The sequence below is a fragment of the Paramormyrops kingsleyae genome, chromosome 6 (assembly GCF_048594095.1).
Source record: "Paramormyrops kingsleyae isolate MSU_618 chromosome 6, PKINGS_0.4, whole genome shotgun sequence".
Taxonomy (NCBI): domain Eukaryota; kingdom Metazoa; phylum Chordata; class Actinopteri; order Osteoglossiformes; family Mormyridae; genus Paramormyrops; species Paramormyrops kingsleyae.
The window spans coordinates 15,489,183-15,510,190 of record NC_132802.1 but is presented as its reverse complement, the minus strand read 5'-3'; the positions used below and the strand labels follow the sequence as shown (position 1 = coordinate 15,510,190).

The window sequence follows — 21,008 nt, the reverse complement described above, 5'->3', positions numbered from 1 at the left end:
GAAATACTACCCCAATGATCAGGTCTGTATGGGAACAAGAGCCGGGATGTTTTTCCTCATAAAATTAGGCTTGACAGAGATGTCCTTCACAGCTGGTCTGAGCTGCATTTTTCAATAGAAGTGCTACAAAAACACAGACAATTACTTTCTGGTGAGCAAAACAGCACAGAGACCAGGCAAATACCACACAGCAGGGTGTCCATGCACAGACCGTTCAAAGATCACACAGAGACTATGCAGAAACTGCACAGAGACTAGGCACAGACCACACACAGACCACACAGAGATTGTGCATGGACCATGCAGAGATCACTTGGAGACCACACAGATGGTGTGAAGACCACACACAGACCACATAGAAACCCCTCAGAGACTGTGCAGACACCATGTACAGGTCATTCAGATAAGGTGCAAGACCACTCAGGGCGCTTTTCCACCACACAAACCACGGTACTTTCGGTACTTTCGCTTTTCCATTGACTTCCGGTCGAGTACCGGTACCAAAAGTTCCAGTACCGAAAGTGCCAAACCAGCTGGGGTACTTCTTTGGTACTTCGGGGTGGGACTTGCAAAAGTATTTGCTATCGATTGGTTTTGCAAATAGCCTGTCGCTGAAATACAAAATACAACCGCCATCTTTTGAAACACACAGCAAACAGCGAGAAACAAAATAAGAAGCAGTAGAAACAAAAATATAAAAAAGTAAAATTGAAGGACCATATGGCTTTAATCGCCATATGGTCGGATGAACAGATCCAGCGGGATTTGAATGGCACGACTCGAAATAAAAAAGTTTTTGCCGTTCCGGGCAATTCAGTTTCCCGGTTTCCTCTGTCGCACGCTGATTTGTACACGGTATCGCTGTTGTTTTCATGTCATTTTATGAAGCTCTTGAGGTAAACAAGCCATATATTTTAAAACATCATATGCCTTTTCAATGTTTTTTTGTTTTTACAGATAATAAATGAAATTTAATTCGCTGGATAGATATATTTCTTGATGAAATATATATGGTATAGTATTGCTTATAACACTATATTATGCGTGACGATCTACTGTATTCACCTGTAATAATGTACCTGAGTAATTTTCAGACATCTCACATACATCTTTGCCTAAATATTAGGAGAAACATTATTTCCTGACATACAGGATATTTGGTCCCCCCTGTTAAAACAGGTATACAGCAACTCTGGGCCTCGGTACTAATAACGATACTGTATTCACATGTAATAACATACCTGAGTGATTTTCAGACATTTCACATACCTCTTTGCTTTAATATTATGGGAAACATTATTTCCTAATAGACAGGAGAAACATAAAGGGAAACTGAATTGCTCGGAACACCGTAATACCAAGCCGCTTGGAAGAAATGGGGCACACGCAAAACACCAAACAATGCCGCTTGAAAATCAAAAAACATAATTAAATAATTTGTTTGCTTTCAAAAGACTGAATTAGCAGTAAGATAATTCTTACTGCTTTGATCGGCTTAGCTAAAGTAAGTGTACCTACATAAACATAAATGATGTCAGCATTCATGCAATTTGGATATTACTGAATCTTATACTGTGATAGAAGCTGACATAACATGACATAACAATAAACCGCATTTTCCAGCCTAAACTATTATTAGTTTTAATTTTGGCCTGTTTTTTTTTTTAATTATGATTTAAGCTGCGCTTTGTGACGATTTCAGTCAGGGGTGGTCACTGATGATGTCATTTGGCGCCGGTACCATTTTTTACGCCAGTGGAAAACCCACACGAAAGAAGTACCATACTTTCGGTACTATATGGAAGTACCGAAAGTACGGTACCTGGTGCGGTGGAAAAACGCCCTCAGAGACCAGACAGAGACCACACACAGACCACTCAGACACCATACAAAGACCATGCACAGACTGCACAGAGATCACTCATGAGACTGTACAGAAACAACTCAGAGACTATACAGAGATCACACACAGACCACGGAGGGACCACTCAGAAATCGTACATAGACCACCCACAGACCAAACAGAGACCACTCAGACACAATAGAGAGACCACACACAGACTGCACAGAGACCATACACAGACTATGGAGAGACCACTCAGACACCATGCACAGACCACACAGAGACCACTCATATACCATACAGAGACCACGTACAGGTCATATAGAGATCACTCAGAGACCATACAAAGACCACGCACAAACACACTCAGAGACCGGGCATAGACTACCAGCACATTTGATGATGATAGACAGAACATGCTGTCCATGATGTCATTCAAATTCCCAGAACTCCACAAGTGAAAATTCACAAGGGAAAATCCCCCAGCGAATGAAAGCCACCTGCTGTGTAACTCAGCAAACTGGAAGCCCTGACCTTAAGGAGTGTTGCCAAGCCGCAGGTTTAATGAGAGAAAACCATCCATGGTTGGCACTGCCCCCCCCCCCACAATTCCCTGATGCTAACTGGCCCTAGAGCTTGTTTATTCTGTGCTATGGCATGAGCATTGAGCCATACATGGTGTCCACATGTAACATGTGTCTGACCCTCCCCAGCACAAAACTCCTCCCCACCAAAGGCACAGCACAGCATCAGCCTCAGCCTGCCCCCACTGCAGCATGACGCACGTATGCCAAACACAGAATCTGCCATAGTGGGACACTAAAACTCACTGTGTACTAGTAGTAGTAATTAGAAGAAGGGCGGCAGTGAGCAGCACTACATTCACTTGTTTCTGTAATTAGCACAGGGCCGGGTCTCCCAAACACTCCTCCACAGTAAACATCCACACATACAATTCAGAGTTTAATATAGCTGCCTCCGGAGATGCAAAATCATTCATAACCAGCAAGTCAATGCTCTTTAGTCATCTCTATGTGGACTGCCTGTGACAACCGGCATTTACACGTATGTGCTCAGAGCCCTGGTATTAAACAACAGGGCAGACTGAAGAAAGAGAGGCCTTCACTGCTTGGTCATGCAGCTCCTGTAGATCCAGAGGCTGGCCTGTTTCCCACAGAGCCTCAGCTTCAGTGTGTCAATTCCATTCCTCCCATAGAAGCCTGATTTAGTGGCCATGGAAGCAACAGGCTGGATGAATTCAGCGCCTGGATTAAGTGTTGCTCAGAGGCCTTGTGTTGGTACACAGTGTCACATCATGCAGTGACTAAAGAAGCAGCACCAATGCAGAGCCGAGGACCCAGGGCCCCTCTTTCAATGTTGCTCCCATTCTTAGGTCTCAAGTTACTGCTGATGCCGGACGAGCTGTGCGCCCCCCACGGCTCCGGGCGAGCACATAAACACAGCATGCCGTCTGCCTGCCCCACGCTCCCCGCCCATGAAACAGGGTTCAGATGCTCGCAAGTGGCACTAACTGCTGCCATTAGCCTGGAACGTTCCGGCAAAAATCAGGAATCACAGCGGTAAATGATGCCCCTGACAAGCCATGCATGGGCTGATTCCATCAGCGTGCGTCAGACGGGAAAAGAGCGTCAGCAATTGGTGACTCAGCCCTGAGGTCCCCTGAGGCGGGGCTTGGGGGAACAGAGTGTTTGCTGAAACATCCCCACGGTAACAGGGCAACCCTCCTCCAAGCTTCTGTAAAGAAGCCCCAGTTTACGCAGGTTTGGAGATAGCACCTTCCTCTAACATCACACACCAGGGTGATGTGACAGGCTGGAATGCCCCCCAGCCACCCCATCAAGCCGGCTTCCGACACACATGCTAGCCTCCTATTAGCACTCCCTCTGGCTCCCCCCGCTGGTAGTGGCGGCGGTGGCGGCGGGCAGACCTTCTGCCGGAGGAGCTTGCTGCGCACGCGGCCCCACAGCTTGGCCCCGGTGTTGAGGGGGCGCTTGCTGGGGGGGTCAGCCAGGCCAGTCTCCACGCAGCAGCGATCCAGGCACTCACACACCGAGCTCAGGCTGCGGTCAGACACCAGCACCTCCGTCATCCTTCCGAGGGGTCCAGAGGGCCGACTGGGGGCGGGGAGGTTAAAGACCCACACCCCCGGGATGGGGGGGGCAAATAGGATAGAAGTGGTGGGGTCGACCAAAACTCCCCTAAATCTGTTCCCGGAGCTCAAAGATCCAACGTTTGTCGTTCAGTTGAATTCCAAAAAAAGGAGAAGTGAAGGAGGAGAGGATGGCAGAGGCACCCCTGTGTGGCCCCTACATCCACCGAGTCACAGCAGGGAGGGCAGGGAGGCTCCAGGAGAGACACCGGCAGCGTAGAAGGAGCACCGAAGTGTGTGGAGGCTCCACTGGCTGAGAGCAGAAACCCAAGGCTGGATCCCTCAGCGTCTCCGACTCATTCCACAGTGAACTGCCAGCCTCTGCAGACTCCTCAGCCGAATGCCAGGAACATGAGCGGCACAGAGCGAGGGAGGGAGGGAGGAGAGAGGGAGGGAGGTGTGTGGAAGTGAGAGAGACAGATGAGAGAGAGGTATGTGTGCGTGAGTAAGAGAGGGAGTGGGGGTTGCTGTCGTCAGCCCCTGGGCCTCATGAGTCTGCAGATGTGAGCAGAGCAGAGAGAGAGAGAGAGGGGGGGGAGAGAGAGAGAGAGAGAGAGAGAGAGAGAGAGCGGGAGAAAGAGCAAGAGAGAGAGAGAGATCCTCCAGTCCCTAATGGCAAACTCTCAGCACAGTCTGTTCCCACAACCAGCTGCTGAACGAGGGAGTGGGGAGCAGGGGAAGAGAGAGAGAGCGAGAGAGAGAGAAGCACTATGATGGGACCTCAACGGTACCATTCCAGCTGGCAGGAGATAAGAGACACCCATCCCAACCCCCCTAGCCCCACAGTACATGAAAGCCATTACGTTCCATCATCAGAGGGGGTCCCCAACGTCACCACAGCAGCCCACGTTCGCTCCCGCAGTCACTCCCATGCCATCCTGGGGACATGCCGATGGGCATGCATGTTGACCCTGCCTGGATAGAGCATGTCCATCACACTGCCTACACTCCGGGAGCTCCCTTGAGGTCATTGAGCAGAGCAACAGAGCGGGAGGTGCTCTTCTAAAAGCTGTAAAACTGAGATGATCCGAAACACCAACAAAAGACAGGGGATTGTTTTTTCACGTTTATAGTGAATAAGGCCCTTTGTTTACTGCCATGTGATAAACATGCACCATGTTCAGGCATGTGTACGAGGTGTTCCCTGAAGGGAGGACAGCACTTCCTGTGAGGTACGAAGTGCTCCCTGTAGAGGTCAGCACTACCTGTGAGCTAAGAGGTGCTCCCTAGAGAAAGGTCAGCTTTTCTTGAGAGCTACGAGGTACCCCCGGAGGAAGGTCAGCACTTCCTGTGAGCTACGAGGTACTCCCTGGAGGGAGATCAGCACTTCCTGTGAGCTATGAGGTGCTCCCTAGAGAAAGGTCAGCACTTCCTGTCAGTTACGAGGTACTCCCTGGAGGGAGATCAGCACTTCCTGTGAACTATGAAGGCCCTATGAAGAGTCAAGCTGGAGAACATGTGTGTTATTCACTGGCACTTGTTCATACACACTGAAAGACCAAATCTTGGCAGGAGCAGCTGCAAGACCCTCAGACAGATGCATGGGGGTCTCTTCTAAATATACCAAAGCCACAGATATACAAAAGCAAAAACATGAGCCTTTGTTCGAGAGGTGTTTTGGAAGGCCTGTGGCCATGACAGAGGTACATAAATCCTTAAGGTACATAAATACTGCCAGGTTCTATAATCTGAATGTACATGATTTAATCAACAAAACCCAAGCTCGGGATACAGATACCCACATTGCAGCCAATCTACAAATATATAATATAGTTTCTGGGTTGAATCACTGCAGGGGTGCTGGCTTTATCCCCTTTCTGTAGATACCAGCCATAATGTTCACCAATATATTAAGGATTATTTCCATCTCTCAATAAATGTTCTAAGATTAGCAGTGCCATGAACTTGGCATAACCCTTTGTCTCTCAAGCAGAGTCAGGAGTCACCCACTTTGTAGTGGAATCTCACAAATTCACCGATCTCGGCTTTGGGGTAACGGTGCTCCATCACCATGCAGACGTCGTTTGGAGTATCGCTGATGCTCCAGGAGAACATACTTCAAGCTACAGCTCATCACTCAGATTTACACAGCTAACATAATCTGATGCAATATGTACCTGAGCACTGGCAACGATTTGAAGCCTTGTGGATTTTCAGAACAGAGATGCTACTGTATGGATTTGAATACTTTATTCAGGTCTCTAATAGTATACCTGGAAACAACCCAGAAGCTCGATTTCGAAGTCTTTGTTCTATGGAATTCCATCCAGGATTTCAGGAGATTCTGGTCTCATTGCACCCCTGAAACACAGACTGGCTGAAGCTCACTGGTGAATAACGTGATGCAAAATGCCCCTGTTTGCCTCAACCTGCCCTCAAAATCAAAAGCATGTGGTGGGGATAACCACACATGGGGTCACATCTGCAAAGACCTATGACCCAGGCATGGGGTAGATTCAATGACACACTTCTTACTCTCTTTTTCGGGCCATCTGCCTTGGCGCTCAGCTCAGCCCAAGGTTGCCTCATCTGGTTAAAAGTGGCCGCTTCCACATATCGGAGCATTTTAACAGATAAACATCCTGACAGAGAATGTGGACTAAAACCAAAGAAAACAGACGAAGGAACCTGCTTTATGTACAGGACATAGGGAGAATCACGCGATGGAGGTTAAGGTACAGTATGGGACATATGGAGAATCACGCAAGGGCAGTTAAGGTACGGGACATATGGAGAATCACGCAAGGGCAGTTAAGGTGCGGGACATAGGGATAATCACGCAAGGGCAGTTAAGGTGCGGGACATAGGGATAATCACATGAGGGCGGTTAACGTATGGGACATATGGAGAATCACAAGAGCTTGCTAAGAGGATCTGCGTTGCGGTGCCATCATCTGTGTGTGTGCACTGCAATGGTGACTCTCCAGATAATCAAATTCAAATTCGAAAAACTTTATGCCTTTTAAATTGCCCCTCGGGGACAAATAGAGGAGTTCTCAAACTCATTAGAACTCGAATTTCTTACAAGTCGAACCAGCCAGTTCGAAAAAAAAAGATACCTAGAACTTGATTTGAATCTCAGAAGTCAAACCGTGAATGCCAACCTAAGATAACTTGTATACGCGGGTAAATTAGTCACGCAGCACATCTCTCAGCGGAAACAGTCTCAGTCTTGCATTCGCTGTGATAGCATCCTGCATGTTTACACTAGCTGAATACATATATTTAGACAGTAGAAATACATTTAGACAATGATAGACAGTAACAGTAATTATTATTATATAATAAAAAACATTTAAAAATAAAGATTTCTTATTAATTATTTTAATATTAATAATAAGCCATTAATACATTTAATTGTAATAAGCGGGGACGGAATGGAGACAAAGACACAGACGTCAGGGTATCGGGGAATACGGGGTTTAATTACAGGTAAGGCAGGCAAAACGCAGACGGACATTACAATGACCGGGCTGGGGAAATAAACTGAAATGTGGACTAAATACAGAGGACTAATGACAACAACCAGAAACAGCTGATCACACGGGGATTCCACACGGGGTTAATGAGGGGGCGTGACACGGAAGAAGCGGACGATCGGGGCAGGACACATTGTTTTTTTTTTGTTTTTTTTTTTACTTTACACATTGTTTGGATACATTTCTTTTCTTACTTTACAAATTACTGTTTTGATAAATGTGCTTAGATGTGTTTAGTACAGTATATGCTCTTCTTGTTTTATCCGATTCATTTTGTGTTTAAATGCTAAAAAAAAAAAAAAAAACATATTTAGATGTAATTTTTTGGGGCCGGGAATTTGATCACAACTCGAACTTTTTAGGATTCGATCTGGAGTTCTGAACGGATTAAATTCGAGTTCTGAGGTACCGCTGTATATTATGTGTATTGCACAATGAACTATGAACAATTTAAATACAGAGGCAATAAGGTGCATGATGTTGAAAGTGAAAAAATGAGAAATGAGAAGTGAGAGAGACTCAGATCTGAAGAGGTCTGGATTGTAGGGGGAGGGGGAGGTGGGAGTGTGAGAGGTGATAATGGTGGATTTGGGGGGGGGGGGGGGTGTCAGGAGTTCAGAAGAAGGACAGCTTTAGGAACAAAGGTGGCCCTACTCCTCTGTGTCCTGCAACTGGGACATCAGAGCCGGCGTTTGGAGGGGAGCCACTCAAAGGCAGAGTTCAGCGGGTGTGAAAGGTCTTTAATGATTTTGAGTGCTGTGTGTCTGCTGTGTGAAGGGGTTATTCTTGGCCTAGTGTTTACATAATCAGGTTACTCATTGGAGCATTTCGGTGAAATGGCCACTTGAAGTAATAAAAATACATAGTAACTATGGTGACCAGTCTCTTCCTGTTGCGCTCATTTGGGAAATCGTGTTGCCTCCAATGCGAGATTAACAACCAGGCAAGCTTTCAGTTGTATGGCACCGCTTCAGACCAACTCAGTCTTCCATGCTAAAATAATAATAATTACAAAATAACAAAAACTCAATAAGCAGTAACCAAACAGCCAGGACAGAAACCTCACAGATTCTTGAGTAAGATTACAGGAGGTGCTCCAGATCAGTGCATAAAATTTTGCAGAGGTATTCAGCAGTTTCCGCCGACAAACTTCTAAAAAGGAGCTTTGCTGCATTAAATCATTCAATAAATTAAATTTAAAAATGACTATTTTGCGCGGCTAGACCACGGCACCTACAGAATCTGGCTCAAGGGTGAAGCTGCATCCAGCCTCGGGGCTCCTTACACTCATGGGCAGAATACAGAGGTTACAAGCATGCTTTCTCCACAGCGGGAATGAAAGAAAGGGGGAAGTTTGCTATATCGATGATCTTGTATTAGGTTACAGTCAGCAGAGTTTGTACTGTTTGTACTTCAGGAGCGTTTATAAAGCATACAGACCAACTTTTGGGGCTATTATCCTTTAATCTTTTTGGGTAAACATCTACGAATAATCAGAGTGGTACAATGTCAGAGTGAACTAAAACAAAATCTAACACTGCACAATTAAACACCCGCACACACACACACACACACACACACACACACACACACACACACACACACATTAATTACACTTGTGTTTGTTACAGACCAGGATAATTCAACTGCAGCCTGCAGAGCACAAACAAACAAATCAGCTATATGTTACACTGATCTCTTTTGTCACAAATGAGGAAAGTTAAAAAGAGCAGAATCCAGGCTTGATTTGCCCATCAGCATCAAGCAGCTAACATCCAGATTGTGAATTAACTCCTAATGGACTCCGTATGCTGGAGACTTACCATGCCGTTTGTTTCTCAATCAAGAGATCAGTCCAGTAAAAATAAAACTGACAACTCTGTTTGTGTAAACACTGCAAACCTGAAAAAGTACTGTTGTAACAACACTTCTCCACTAGAATCTCAAAACATACAAACATGCAACGTGTATGAAGAAATGAATATTGATCCGCATCCAAACAGTGCACATGGAACAAACTATGGAACACAAAAGGGGGTGGATTTCAATCCAGTCTAAAAACAGCTTCTCCAAATAAACTCATTGGCTAACAGTGCTTTGACCCAATGACCAAAGGAACCAAGACACTGGCAAAACATACAAGATATAATATGGCCAGTCATCCAACAATCATAGGTTCAGATCCCATTCATGGTAAATGCTTCCATCTCAAAGTGACAGTACTGACATTCTTTGCAGAGATCCTTCCATTTTCTCTGTTTCTATGTACCTCTGATTCCTGCCTCTTCAGACAGCTCCATATCTGATCGATGACCACACCGATGATTGAACACCACCCCCCCTTCCACCACAACCCTAACAACGTTTCCTCACAATCCACCTGAATTCGCACTACCAGGAAAACATCTGTTTGTAATCGTGGCTCATCCACCAGGTGGACAGAGCTCCAAGCAGCTGAATGCATTGTAATAGGAGAGCGATCTGGGGCAGGAGGACAGCTGCAGGAGCTTCCTGTCAGCACATCTGGCTGACCTCTGACCTCCTCTAGGTATTGATTTGTGCAAACATCGGGGAAGGGGTGGGGGGGATATAGAATGTTCTGAAATCATATTCCTCCCCATTCCATAAAATGGACTTTCCCACCCAGTAAGCCATCCGGAACTTTCCCATAGCACTCCAGTGGACATGACACCGTGTTCGGTCAGTGACAGCCACGTTACGCCTGTTTGTGTTATGCAACGCTTTACATAAATCCTGAACATCTAAAAAGATACAAGCACCCCCACATCGTGCGCTGAGAGCGAGAGGCACAGCAGGGAGCCCCTAACTCCCCACAGCTGCTAAGCCTCTCTTACTAATTTGTTAAAACACATACCAACAGTACAAGCTTGTTATGCAATTTTGTTGCGCTGAAAATTTTACCACCAATGGGCATAAGAATACTTTGAGGCTACAAAAAATTAAATGGAAAAAATCAGAACAAGAATTAGCTAAAAATATTTAAATAAGTGGTACATCTATCACCATAGCCAGTAAGTCTCCATTGATCAACAGCAGGATACTTATCCAAAACATTCCATTAACTCAAATCAAAAACAATTATGCTGCAAGTGATACATTACCTCACGAGGCATGTTTTTAAAAAAATGGCTGCTTAGACGAAGATGGATGGACGACGGACATGTTATGAAAGATGGGATGCCTCGCTCTCAGCAGAGGCCACACCCCCTGGCCCCACCCACTGTCAGGCCAACATCCAGCTAACCTCACAAGATGCCAGTTCTAAGCGCTTCGAAACGGGAACCAGAGGTGAGGCAGCTCTCAGCTGTCCCCAGAAGATCTGCTTGAACCATTGGCCAGGTTTAACATTACAACTAGTTCCCCTTGCAGCACAGGACTCACCACGGTGACCGAGAATAAACATCCTTGCCGTAAAAGTGAGATATTTATTACTGTAAGTGACGGGGCCCCTCATATCTTCCTGCATGTTATAACGATAGACTGCTGGGTGGTTAATAACCACAGCTACACATTAACAAAGCAAAAGCTCACATCTCTGTGATTCTCTGTGCATGATTTTTCTGCCTAAGCAGCACTTCAGACTCAAGTCGACTGAAAAAGCTGCCAGAAAATTTGCTGCATAAGACAGGACACAGAGTGGCAGACTGAGCCACGTCGGCACGGCGAGCTGTTAGAGGTGTCATGTGACTGTCTGCAAAGCCAACCAAGGATAGTGGGCACTCTTCATCGCCCAGAGAGCTGACCTCAGGGATCGACGGAAACTATCAGTACGTGGGACAGTCAGAGGGTGCATCATGAGAGAACAACCTGAATGTACCATTAGATGCTTTTATGCTTTTATTACTGAATTTCCTTTATGCATTTGTCTTGTTACGTTATCCTTTGTTAAATTTATTTCTAAATACAGTATCCTTTGCTGTGTTTTTCTCTGCTACTCAAAATTTCTCTCCACAGGGATCACAAAAGTTCCATCTCGTCTTGCCTTACCTGAATAAGGCAGGTGCGTTTGTGTGTGTGTGTGTGTATGTACAGTATGTGTGTGTGTGTGTGCAGAGAGCAATTTTCCCCAAACAGCAGCTGAATCTGAGTGCAGCACAACATAACATAATGTGGCAGGAAACTGCGCAGCCAGTGATCAGAGACGCCACACCGGGCACCTGAGAGGTTGTGGCCCGTTTCCCCCAAGTCACATGGCCCCGCAGAAGCCAGTCGCTCTGGCAAATCAGCTGTGCTGCTGTAGGGTCAGAGATCACAGCCTGCGTGTCCCGTTTATACTCCTGGGGTGGCTCAGTGCCGTCGTCGGGGATTAACGGGTGCAAACTGTGACCCATTTACGCAGGCAGGCTTTTATTCATTTCTGTTAAGTGCCTGTTCCATCCAGACCCGCTGTGTACCGGTTAAATGGTGAGGGAAGATGGATGAGGGTTGAGTACCTTGCTCAAGGGTACAACAGCTGGGACTCGTTCCGCGTACAAGACAAAGCTCCTAACCCGCCCTACAATACTTACACGTGAAGCGCTTGTAAATTATTAACGCACATTCTGCATTAAATTATTCATGATGTAACAGCAGGCTCCCTGTGCTCTTTTGTTCTTCAGGCCGCAGGAAGCATACGGATGCGCCAGCGGGGGGGTGACGGATTGCGAGCTGTCAGGAGCGGCGCCGAGGAGGAAAGCGCAGGGCTCTGATGAAGACGCTCGGATCTGGACAGGAACGTCGGTGCTGCCACTGCCTGTATGCCGGGAGCCTGCTGTCTCACGCACACAGCCAACTATGCCCTTACTGGCATTTCCAAAGGTGATTCATATGCACAGAGGAGGTCAGAGGTCCAGACTTCATCTCCTGACTAATTTGTAGCCCGCTACACTCCTGGGGTGTAACATCACCTCCCCCCCCCGTGAATGTCTGTGTCTAACAGCAGTGGGCGATATCTCAGAATGCCTAGGTGCAAATGGGAAGCATCTCGGCAGACCAGCACCGTATCTCTCAGGTGAGAGATTCATTCTGCAATTAATAAACGTCACTGACAGACAGCAGAGTGACACGGCAGCCTCAGAGCCCCCAGAGCTCCAGGGTTATTGCCTGAAACAGCTACGGAGATTGGCAAGGAGCCCGCGACTCAGAGACCTAAACGAACAGCCCAAGAAGCACAAGGCATTTCTGGGTCAATGAAAAGGTTTCACTGACATTTTCTGATTCCTTAGCATTTAACGTGAGAAGCCTGACATGGCCCCAAGAACCCCCCCCCCCCCCTAAATGGCTCCCTGTTTCTAAGCAAGGAGCATGGGTGGGGGAAATGCTGATCTTATACATGATCCTCCATCTAATCACCCAATTTTTCCTGATGGTACTTTTCTGAGGGGCAGGAGAAATTTGTGAAAACATCCCCCCCAGGCAACAAGTCCAACTTGGAGGAAAAGGAAAGAAAACGAGGACAGGTTTCCTACACAGACACACCAGCAAGCCGTAACAGCAGCAGAGTACAACCAACCAAAGGAGGAACACAGGCCACGGATACGGAGGGCAGTTCTGAGTTGTACGAAATGGGCTTTAACCAGAAAACCGATGCGTTAGTGTGACAACTAAACTCATATAACAAAAGATGCTGGTTCATTCGAAACTCCCAGGTTTGTGTTTTATTAAGAGAGATGGTGCTTGCTGGGATATCAGCCCAGCATGTATTTATCAGTGAGATCAGCCTCCACATCGACAGCAGAGCTCCAGCCAGGACAGCGCACATTCCTATGCTCATTCCAGAAATACGTATGCGATGCCTGCCATCAGCGGGACGTGGGGATACGCCAATAGCAAGGGGGGGGGGGTGAGCTTGTGGGATCCCTATCTCCACATGTAGAATGTGTGTGAGGAAAGGCTTGGCCAGGGGGCTGTGGACCCCCTTCCCCAAGAATGTGCTGGGCAGGGTGTATTGGCAGTAGGGGGCTCATCATCTGCGGTTGTACTGTCCACAGAGACTGGGGGGGGGGGCGAATCAGTGTGTGAGCCCCCAATTGGCCGTCTCCATGTTTCCAAGTTCACAATTACTGTCGTGATCATTGTCTCATCCCTGACAAACCTAAGAGGCCTAAGAGCTGTTTGTAACAGATTGATGCGAAGACACTGTCTTAGGCAGCAGTGAGATTGATTTAAGCGCAGACAGTCACCATGATACGGCTGATGGATGTGTGAGAATCATTATTAATGATATGTGACAGAAGTGAGATTGAATTCCCCGAGACGGCCTTCCTCTAGAAGCATTAGAGCTTTGTCTAGTTATCTCCACTGATCGATGTGCCCCGCTTGGACTTTTGGTGCACTGTTAATGTACAAGATTACAGCAGTTTAAGAGTTCGTTTCTGTAGTCGGTAGCCCCTCTATGCGCTGTATCGGTAATGGACAATCGGGGGGCTCAAGTACAGGGGGGCTTGCAGCTTGACCCGGTGTGTGGAACAAGCATAGGACATGTTAGGTTTATTGTTTGTTTTAGGACCATAATTAATCTTTTTCTTTTATTTGTTATTACGTTTCTTTGTATTATATTTTTTGGACACATGGTCGAATATTTGATGTATTGTGGTTTAGATATGCATGTGGGAGGTCAATACTCATTTAGAGCTTAATGAGAGTGGCACTAAATGACAGCTCAATCTAGCAGGTCACAGGGGGTGGGGACACCTGTGCGGTTCGTCATTTGGAATATTAAAAGCCAGTTAAAAGATCCCACATTTTCACCCACCTTAAAAAAATGAACACAGGTATAGCATTCCTACAGGAAACACATTTAGAAATGGCAGATCACGTGAGGCTCAGAAGAGTAGGGCAAGTCTACCACTCTCAATTTAAAGCTAAGGCGAGAGGAACAGCAAGTGCAATTCACTGCATCCACCATTATCCCAGATACGCAAGGAAGGTTACCTGTTTCATTCCCCTGTTGTACTAGTTTGTGTGTATGCACCTAACTGGGATGATGCCTCATTTGTTCATAAGTTCATTTCCAAGTTACCAGACGTAAAAAGATATCAGATTAATTTTTGGCGGTGATATAAATTGTGCCATAGACCCAGCTTTAGATCGTTCAAACCCCAAAACACTACACCCTAGTAAAATGGCTAGCCTTATCTACTAGTATGACACAAATGGGTTGGAGATCTGGAGATTATTCTTTCCACAAACCAAAGTGTTTTCTTATTTTTCTCATGTACATCTTTCTTATTCAAGGACAGATTATTTTTTCATAGATAGCAAGCTTTTACCGTCTGTTGCAAAAATAGAATATTCAGCAATAGTTGAATCAGACCATTCACCTGTTCTTCTAGACCTGCATTTCGCACTGAATCAGAGAGATCGTCCCTTGTGGTGATTAAGCACCTCTCTGCTTGCAGATGATCGTTTTCATGCATTTATATCAGAAACCAAAGATAATTTTTTACTAACTAATGCATCTGATTCGGTTTCCCCCTCCATTCTTTGGGAAACACTGAAAGCCATAATCAGAGGAGAAATTATTTTGTATACTGTCGCATAAAAAAAAATCAAAAGGAACATGAACAACAACAGTTCACAGATGCAATAACTATTCTGGACCAACAATTATCAGTAAGCCCTTCACAAGGATTGAAGAAAAAAAGGCTGGAATTTCAGGCTCAGTATGATTGTTTAGTAATAGATAAAACCGAACATCAGTTCTATGAACAAGGTGAAAAAGCAGGCCGTATTCTGGCTAACCAATTGAAATGTAAATCTGCATCTCGTCTAATCCCACAAATCTGCAACACATCTCTACAGTTGAGTTGACCCCCTAGAAATTAATGATACATTTAAGATATATTACTCGAACCTATAAACATCGGAGTTTCAAAATGATGATTCAAATATGTTTAGTTTTTTGGAAAATTTGAATATCCCAGTAATTGATTCTGTTAAGAGAGAAGAACTGGAACAACCACTTCAAATAAAGGAAATACAAGATTCCATTAGAGCAATGCAAAGTAGTAAAACCCCAGGACCAGATGGCTATCCAGTTGAGTTTTATAAAGTTTTTTCCAGATAGACTTGCCCCCTTGCTTCTGAAAATGTTTGAATATTCATTGGAACAGGGAAAACTTCCACAGACACTAACAGAAGCATCCATTATACTCCTCTTGAAACCAGGTAAAGATCCACTTGATTGTGGATCTTACAGACCAATTTCATTATTGAACGTTGATGTTAAAATCTTGCCAAAACTTCTAGCCTCTTGAATAGAAGCCATCATGCCAAGTGTTATTTCTTCTGACCAAACTGGTTTTATTAAAGGAAGATATTCCTTTACTAATGTCTGCAGACTTCTAAGTGTCATACACTCCAATACACTGGGAGAGAGCCCGGAAGTAGTTGTCTCTTTAGATGCGGAGAAAGCATTTAATAGAGTTGAGTGGAACTACCTATTTGCAGTACTTAAAAGTTCAATTTTGGCCCAAAATTTTCTTCCTACATGAAGTTGTTGTACTCTTCTCCTTAGGCATCAGTTGTCACTAACACACTGCGCTCACAATTTTTCCGGCTGTACAGGGGCACCAGACAGGGATGCCCACTAAGCCCTCTCCTTTTCGTTCTAGCCGTAGAGCCCCTAGCCATCAAGCTAAGAACATCACAGTCCATACAAGGAATTAAAAGGCTAGGTATAGAACATCAAGTCTCACTTTATGCTGATGATCTGTTGTTGTATATTTCAGATCCAGAGAATAATGTGACTGAAGTAATACAAATATTAAGTGAATTTGGCAGCTTTTCAAGCTATAAATTAAATTTTCTGAAGAGTGAATGTTTTCCTATTAACATTTTAGCCATACAAATACCAGAAAACATCTTGCCTTTTTCAATGTCTAAATCTGGCTTTAAATACCTAGGTATCAATATCACACCAGCCTTCACAAATTTACATAAAGAGAACTTTACACCTCTACTTAATAAAGTAAAACTGGACTTTGAAAGGTGGAATACATTATACTTATCTCTTACTGGCAGAATTAACTGTGTCAAAATGAATATTCTACCAATGTTTTTATATTTCAGTGCCTCCCAATTTGTCTTCCAAAATCATTTTTCCAGTCAGTTGATAATATGACTACCTCTTTTTTATTGGGGAGGTAAAAAGCCCAGAGTATGTAAGGAACTTCTTGAAAGACCAAGAGCGGAGGGAGGGCCAGCTCTGCCCAATCTTAGGAGGATTACTGGGCAGCAAACATACAAAAAAATCACTTGTTGGTTTCAGTCCCCGGAGACAGGATGGTGTAAGATGGAGGCACAAACCTGCAAACCTGCATCACTCCAAGCTCTAATAACAACAACATTACCCTTCACTCCCTTGCAATATACGTCACGTCCCATTGTGGCCTCTACACTTAAAATATGGTCCCAATTTCATCAGAAATATAAATTTAATAATTTTTCTATGTTAAGTCCTATATGTACTAATAATTTCCCTGCAGCCTGACTAAACCACACATTTATGACATGGCAAAAGTTATGTCTTGATAAATGCACTGATCTCTATATTGACAAAACTTTTGCTAGTTTTAGTTCCCTCTCTGAAAAATTCAAATTGCCATAATCTCACCTGTTTCGGTATTTCCATATTAGACATTTTATTCAATCTCAAAGTCCATGTTTTCCATCTCTGCCAGGTCATTCTGCATTAGAACATATTTTGCAAATTCCCCTCCATCCTAGAGGTCAAATTTCTACAATATATAATATAATTATGTCCATAAACAATACATCAACAGAAAAAATTAAATTAGAATGGGATAAAGAATTGGGGATTGAATTGTCTGATGACACGTGGAAAAAAGCACTTAGAATGGTAAACCGAAATACATCATGTGCCCGGTTGGGCTTAATTCAATTTAAAGTTACCCACCGTGTCTACTAAACCAAAGTCAGACTTTCTAAAATATTCCCCAATTTAGAAGAAACTTGTGACAGATGTCACTTAACCAAGGCTGACTTTGTGCACATGTTTTGGTCATGTTGTAAACTGAGAGGCTTTTGGGGATTTGGGGGATTTGTATTTAAAATTCTAAATGAGGCATTTGAACTGAACATAAAACCTAGTGCTGAAATAGCTTTATTTGGAATACCAAGAGATGGAACAATATTGATGAGTACGGCTCAAAATGCTCTCTCTTTTGCCTCTCTTTTTGCACAAAGAAGGATATTGTTGGAATGGAAGTCTACACAGCCACCACTTGCATCAGTGTGGCTCTGGGATCTAATATCCTTTTTAAAATTGGAGAAAATAAAGTATTGCATTAGAGGCTCAAGTAAAAAAAATACCAAAAACTGGGAACCCATGATCACCTTTTTTGAAAAAATGAAAATTCTTCCCCCAAACGAATTAATTGATAAATAAGAAAATGAATACAATCTGCGACTGACCACTGATCCTTGGTACTGCTTACCCACAGTAACACATTAAAATCTGTATGCCTAATACTCATAATTATTAGTAATTTATAGAGACCACTAGATTTATTTCTCCTTATGTTAAGTAATTATTATTATTTTTATTTACTTTTATCTATTTATTTATTTTCAATTATTTTGATTTAATTTGTATATTTTCATTGTTAATATTATTTAGTTACTACATTTTACTGTGTATTAAAGGGGATAGAGGTGTGGGTGAGTTTTAAGATCGAGACCAACATTTGTACCTTTTGTATCATGTTATTGTTTAAAATTCTAATAAATAAAGTTGAAGAAAAAAAAAAGAAAAAAAAGCAGGGGGTTCCATGGGCAGTCGGGGCCTGTCTGCATGTGTGCCCCCCCGTCAATGATCAGGTCTGGATTCCATTAGCGAGGGGGTAGGGGTCTCCAATCAGGAGCTGCTGGGGGTGGTCTTACAGCGGCACCTTGCTGTTCCCCGGCCAGAGTGTGTATTTTTATATCTCCATGTGCCGCTGCTCTGGCACTGGGGCAGGACCCCAGCCTGTTCTGGATCCTGTTTTTCCCCATAGTGTGTGGTCAGGGGAAAAGCCACATTTATCGACATCCAGCCCATGAAAGACGTGTCGAGAAGCAGTTTGGGTAACACCAAGAAGGTCTGAGGCACGCCTGTCATGGATTTCAATCCCTTTGAATGCGACCCCAGCATGGAACTGTACATGGAGCCTAAAGGCCTATGGACCGGAACCATGTGTTCCCCACAGATGCTTCCGGATCAGTACATAACCTACATGGTGATCTCCAGAGGGGAGAGGCGTCAGCAGGGGAGGGAAGCTACTTTGGCCTTACAGGACCGAACAGGCGCGCCTGTGTCCAACGAGCAAAGAGAAGAGAGCGCATTTCAGAGGGGCACTGCGTCCTTATGGGATATTACAGTGGCGGAATACAGGCTAATATAACAGGCAGGGATTTAACAGAGTTCTGAGGAAAAGCAGGGCGGCGCTTCTAAGAACGGGGCCAGATGGGGGTGATGAAGGGCTGACGGAGAGAGGCCACGGGGCTGCCATGTGGTGGGGCAACATGGCGACTGGGGAAGGAAAGGCTAGGAGATGCTGTCACACATGCTATGGCGCAAGAACCCAATTAATGAGCAAGCTAGCCCCAGCATATAAATCCCCACCTGTCTATTGATGGGCCCCACATGGCCGCCCATTCATCACCTTCTGCACCGAAATGGGGGGGGGGGGGGCAGTGCTGAGGATGGGGAGGCCTACTGAGGATGATGGATGAGAGGCCATATTACCCCCATTACATTTCACTACTGCTCCCTGCCACCCCCCTCAGCCAAGGACCCCTTGTAAATGTTCAAACATGTCCCCCGACCCCCCCGGGAGGTCTGCACAGCAGCCTTATGGGTAATGATAATAAACACACACAGATTTGTCCTTCCTGGCTTGCGTAGGAACAAAGAGTTGTGTTCGGTTCCCCTCTTAAAACTTTCCGGGAAACAGGACTAGGGATCTGGGTATGAATAAGGAGAAGAACATTACTTCACTGGGGGGTCGTGGGAGTGCATGTGTGCATGAATACGAGGCTGCCTACATGAGGGAGAGGGAGGCTCTATTACCCCAAGAGGGTGCTGTCCCTTCATGGCCATCTGGGAGCCTGACTGGCTAAACTGGGGCGGTAGGCATGGCAACGTGACGGCAAGAAGCGACAAATATGGGCGACCTTTGCGTGAGGGCAGCCAGAGAGGAGCCCTGCGAGGGCCCCCAAGGCACTGGAACGAACCTGGAACGAACAGGCCCTAGCCTCCAGACCAGGCCTAGAACACAGTGTTACACAAGAGCTTCTGTCTACTTCCGTTACTGGGCCAAGATTTCTAAGACTGGGCCTTGATTTCCAAATGTGCCCTGGATGTTAATCTAACCAGAGAAATACACCATACTAAACAAGCAATTATTTGCCCATAATTATTTAGTTCAATAATTCCTGGGACATTGTTTATTGTCAATTATTTTTTATTGTTATGGTTTACATATATTTTTATTATACACTAAATGTGTTTTTCGTCCAGACTATAAACCTGCAATTTCCTAGAGGATTAATAAAGTATTAAACACCAAACACAACACTCTTCCAAACAAAACACAATGTTGTCATTTTCATCAACATATTTCAGAACCACTATCAATAACATCTCTGGAATAAAAGCTCTGCAGAACTTGCCCTTGCCTGCTCCGGGCCGGGGCCGCGGCGAGCTTCGTGGGTCAGGAAGCTGCACTCAGGTAGCATGTTCCAATGGGTCTCGCGGGACGCGCTGACCAATAGCCCGGCGCCTTTCATGCTGCTGAGCCCCCCCCCCGAAAGCCCCTGTGGCACCGGGCCGTTGCGCAAGCAGAGCTCTTAAAACAGCCAGAAAAACTCTCGGGTGTCCCAGAAACAGGGTGACCCCAAGAACGCAGCGTCACGCTCCAGGCCAATGTCAAAGTCTGACGACCTGCCAGGCCTCGGAGGTCAGTGCAGAAGGTTCTGAGCTGGTGATGCACGAATGACTGAAGTGGACACCAGCAGGGTCACCAACCTGGATAACAGCCTCAGGTTCCACGAAGGGCGAAATGGACGTAGCTTCACTAATGCATTCACATCTGGAGAACCCATTGGTCGGGCCATCAGAACACCTCGGGTGGGGGTGGGGGTCATGGCTGACAGATGGACGGATCTCACCCGCTCCCCCCACCCAAAGCAGAGGCCCCCCCCACCTCTGGTTCCTCCATCCAAAGGCACCCAGTTGACTGTGCGACACCAGGAGAACCGACACCGCCCGTTTCCGTGACCTGTGTTCCTCCAGGCCCCCAGAGTTCACCCCTCCGGGATGAAAGGCTGCTCTGGGCAACATTCTCAGGGTTTTTGCACCATCGCTGTCGATCTGGCCTCCTGTGACAACCCGCTCCGACAGCCGAGAGGGAAACACAGGGGCCACTGCTCTCGATGCCCATTTAAGGGCCTTTTTACATTGCCAGAGACTCGTTAAATGAATCAGAGTCTCTCGGGGGAAGGAAACAAAACA

The 21,008-nt window shown here is 45.4% G+C and overlaps 1 protein-coding gene across 5 annotated transcripts in view; it reads right to left on the bottom strand.

Annotated features, from left to right (window-relative positions):
- abr (ABR activator of RhoGEF and GTPase) overlaps positions 1 to 21,008 on the bottom strand; it is a 127,996-nt gene that overhangs the window by 9,711 nt on the left and 97,277 nt on the right. The window contains exon 1 of one of the 5 annotated variants that reach the window (XM_023832961.2): positions 3,792 to 4,432. The exons of the other annotated variants lie outside the window; for them this stretch is intronic. Coding sequence (XP_023688729.1) covers positions 3,792 to 3,953 — 162 coding nt within the window. The 5' untranslated portion in view covers positions 3,954 to 4,432. Of the gene's footprint in view, positions 1 to 3,791; positions 4,433 to 21,008 lie in introns of those variants that run through there. 5 annotated transcript variants of the gene reach the window in all.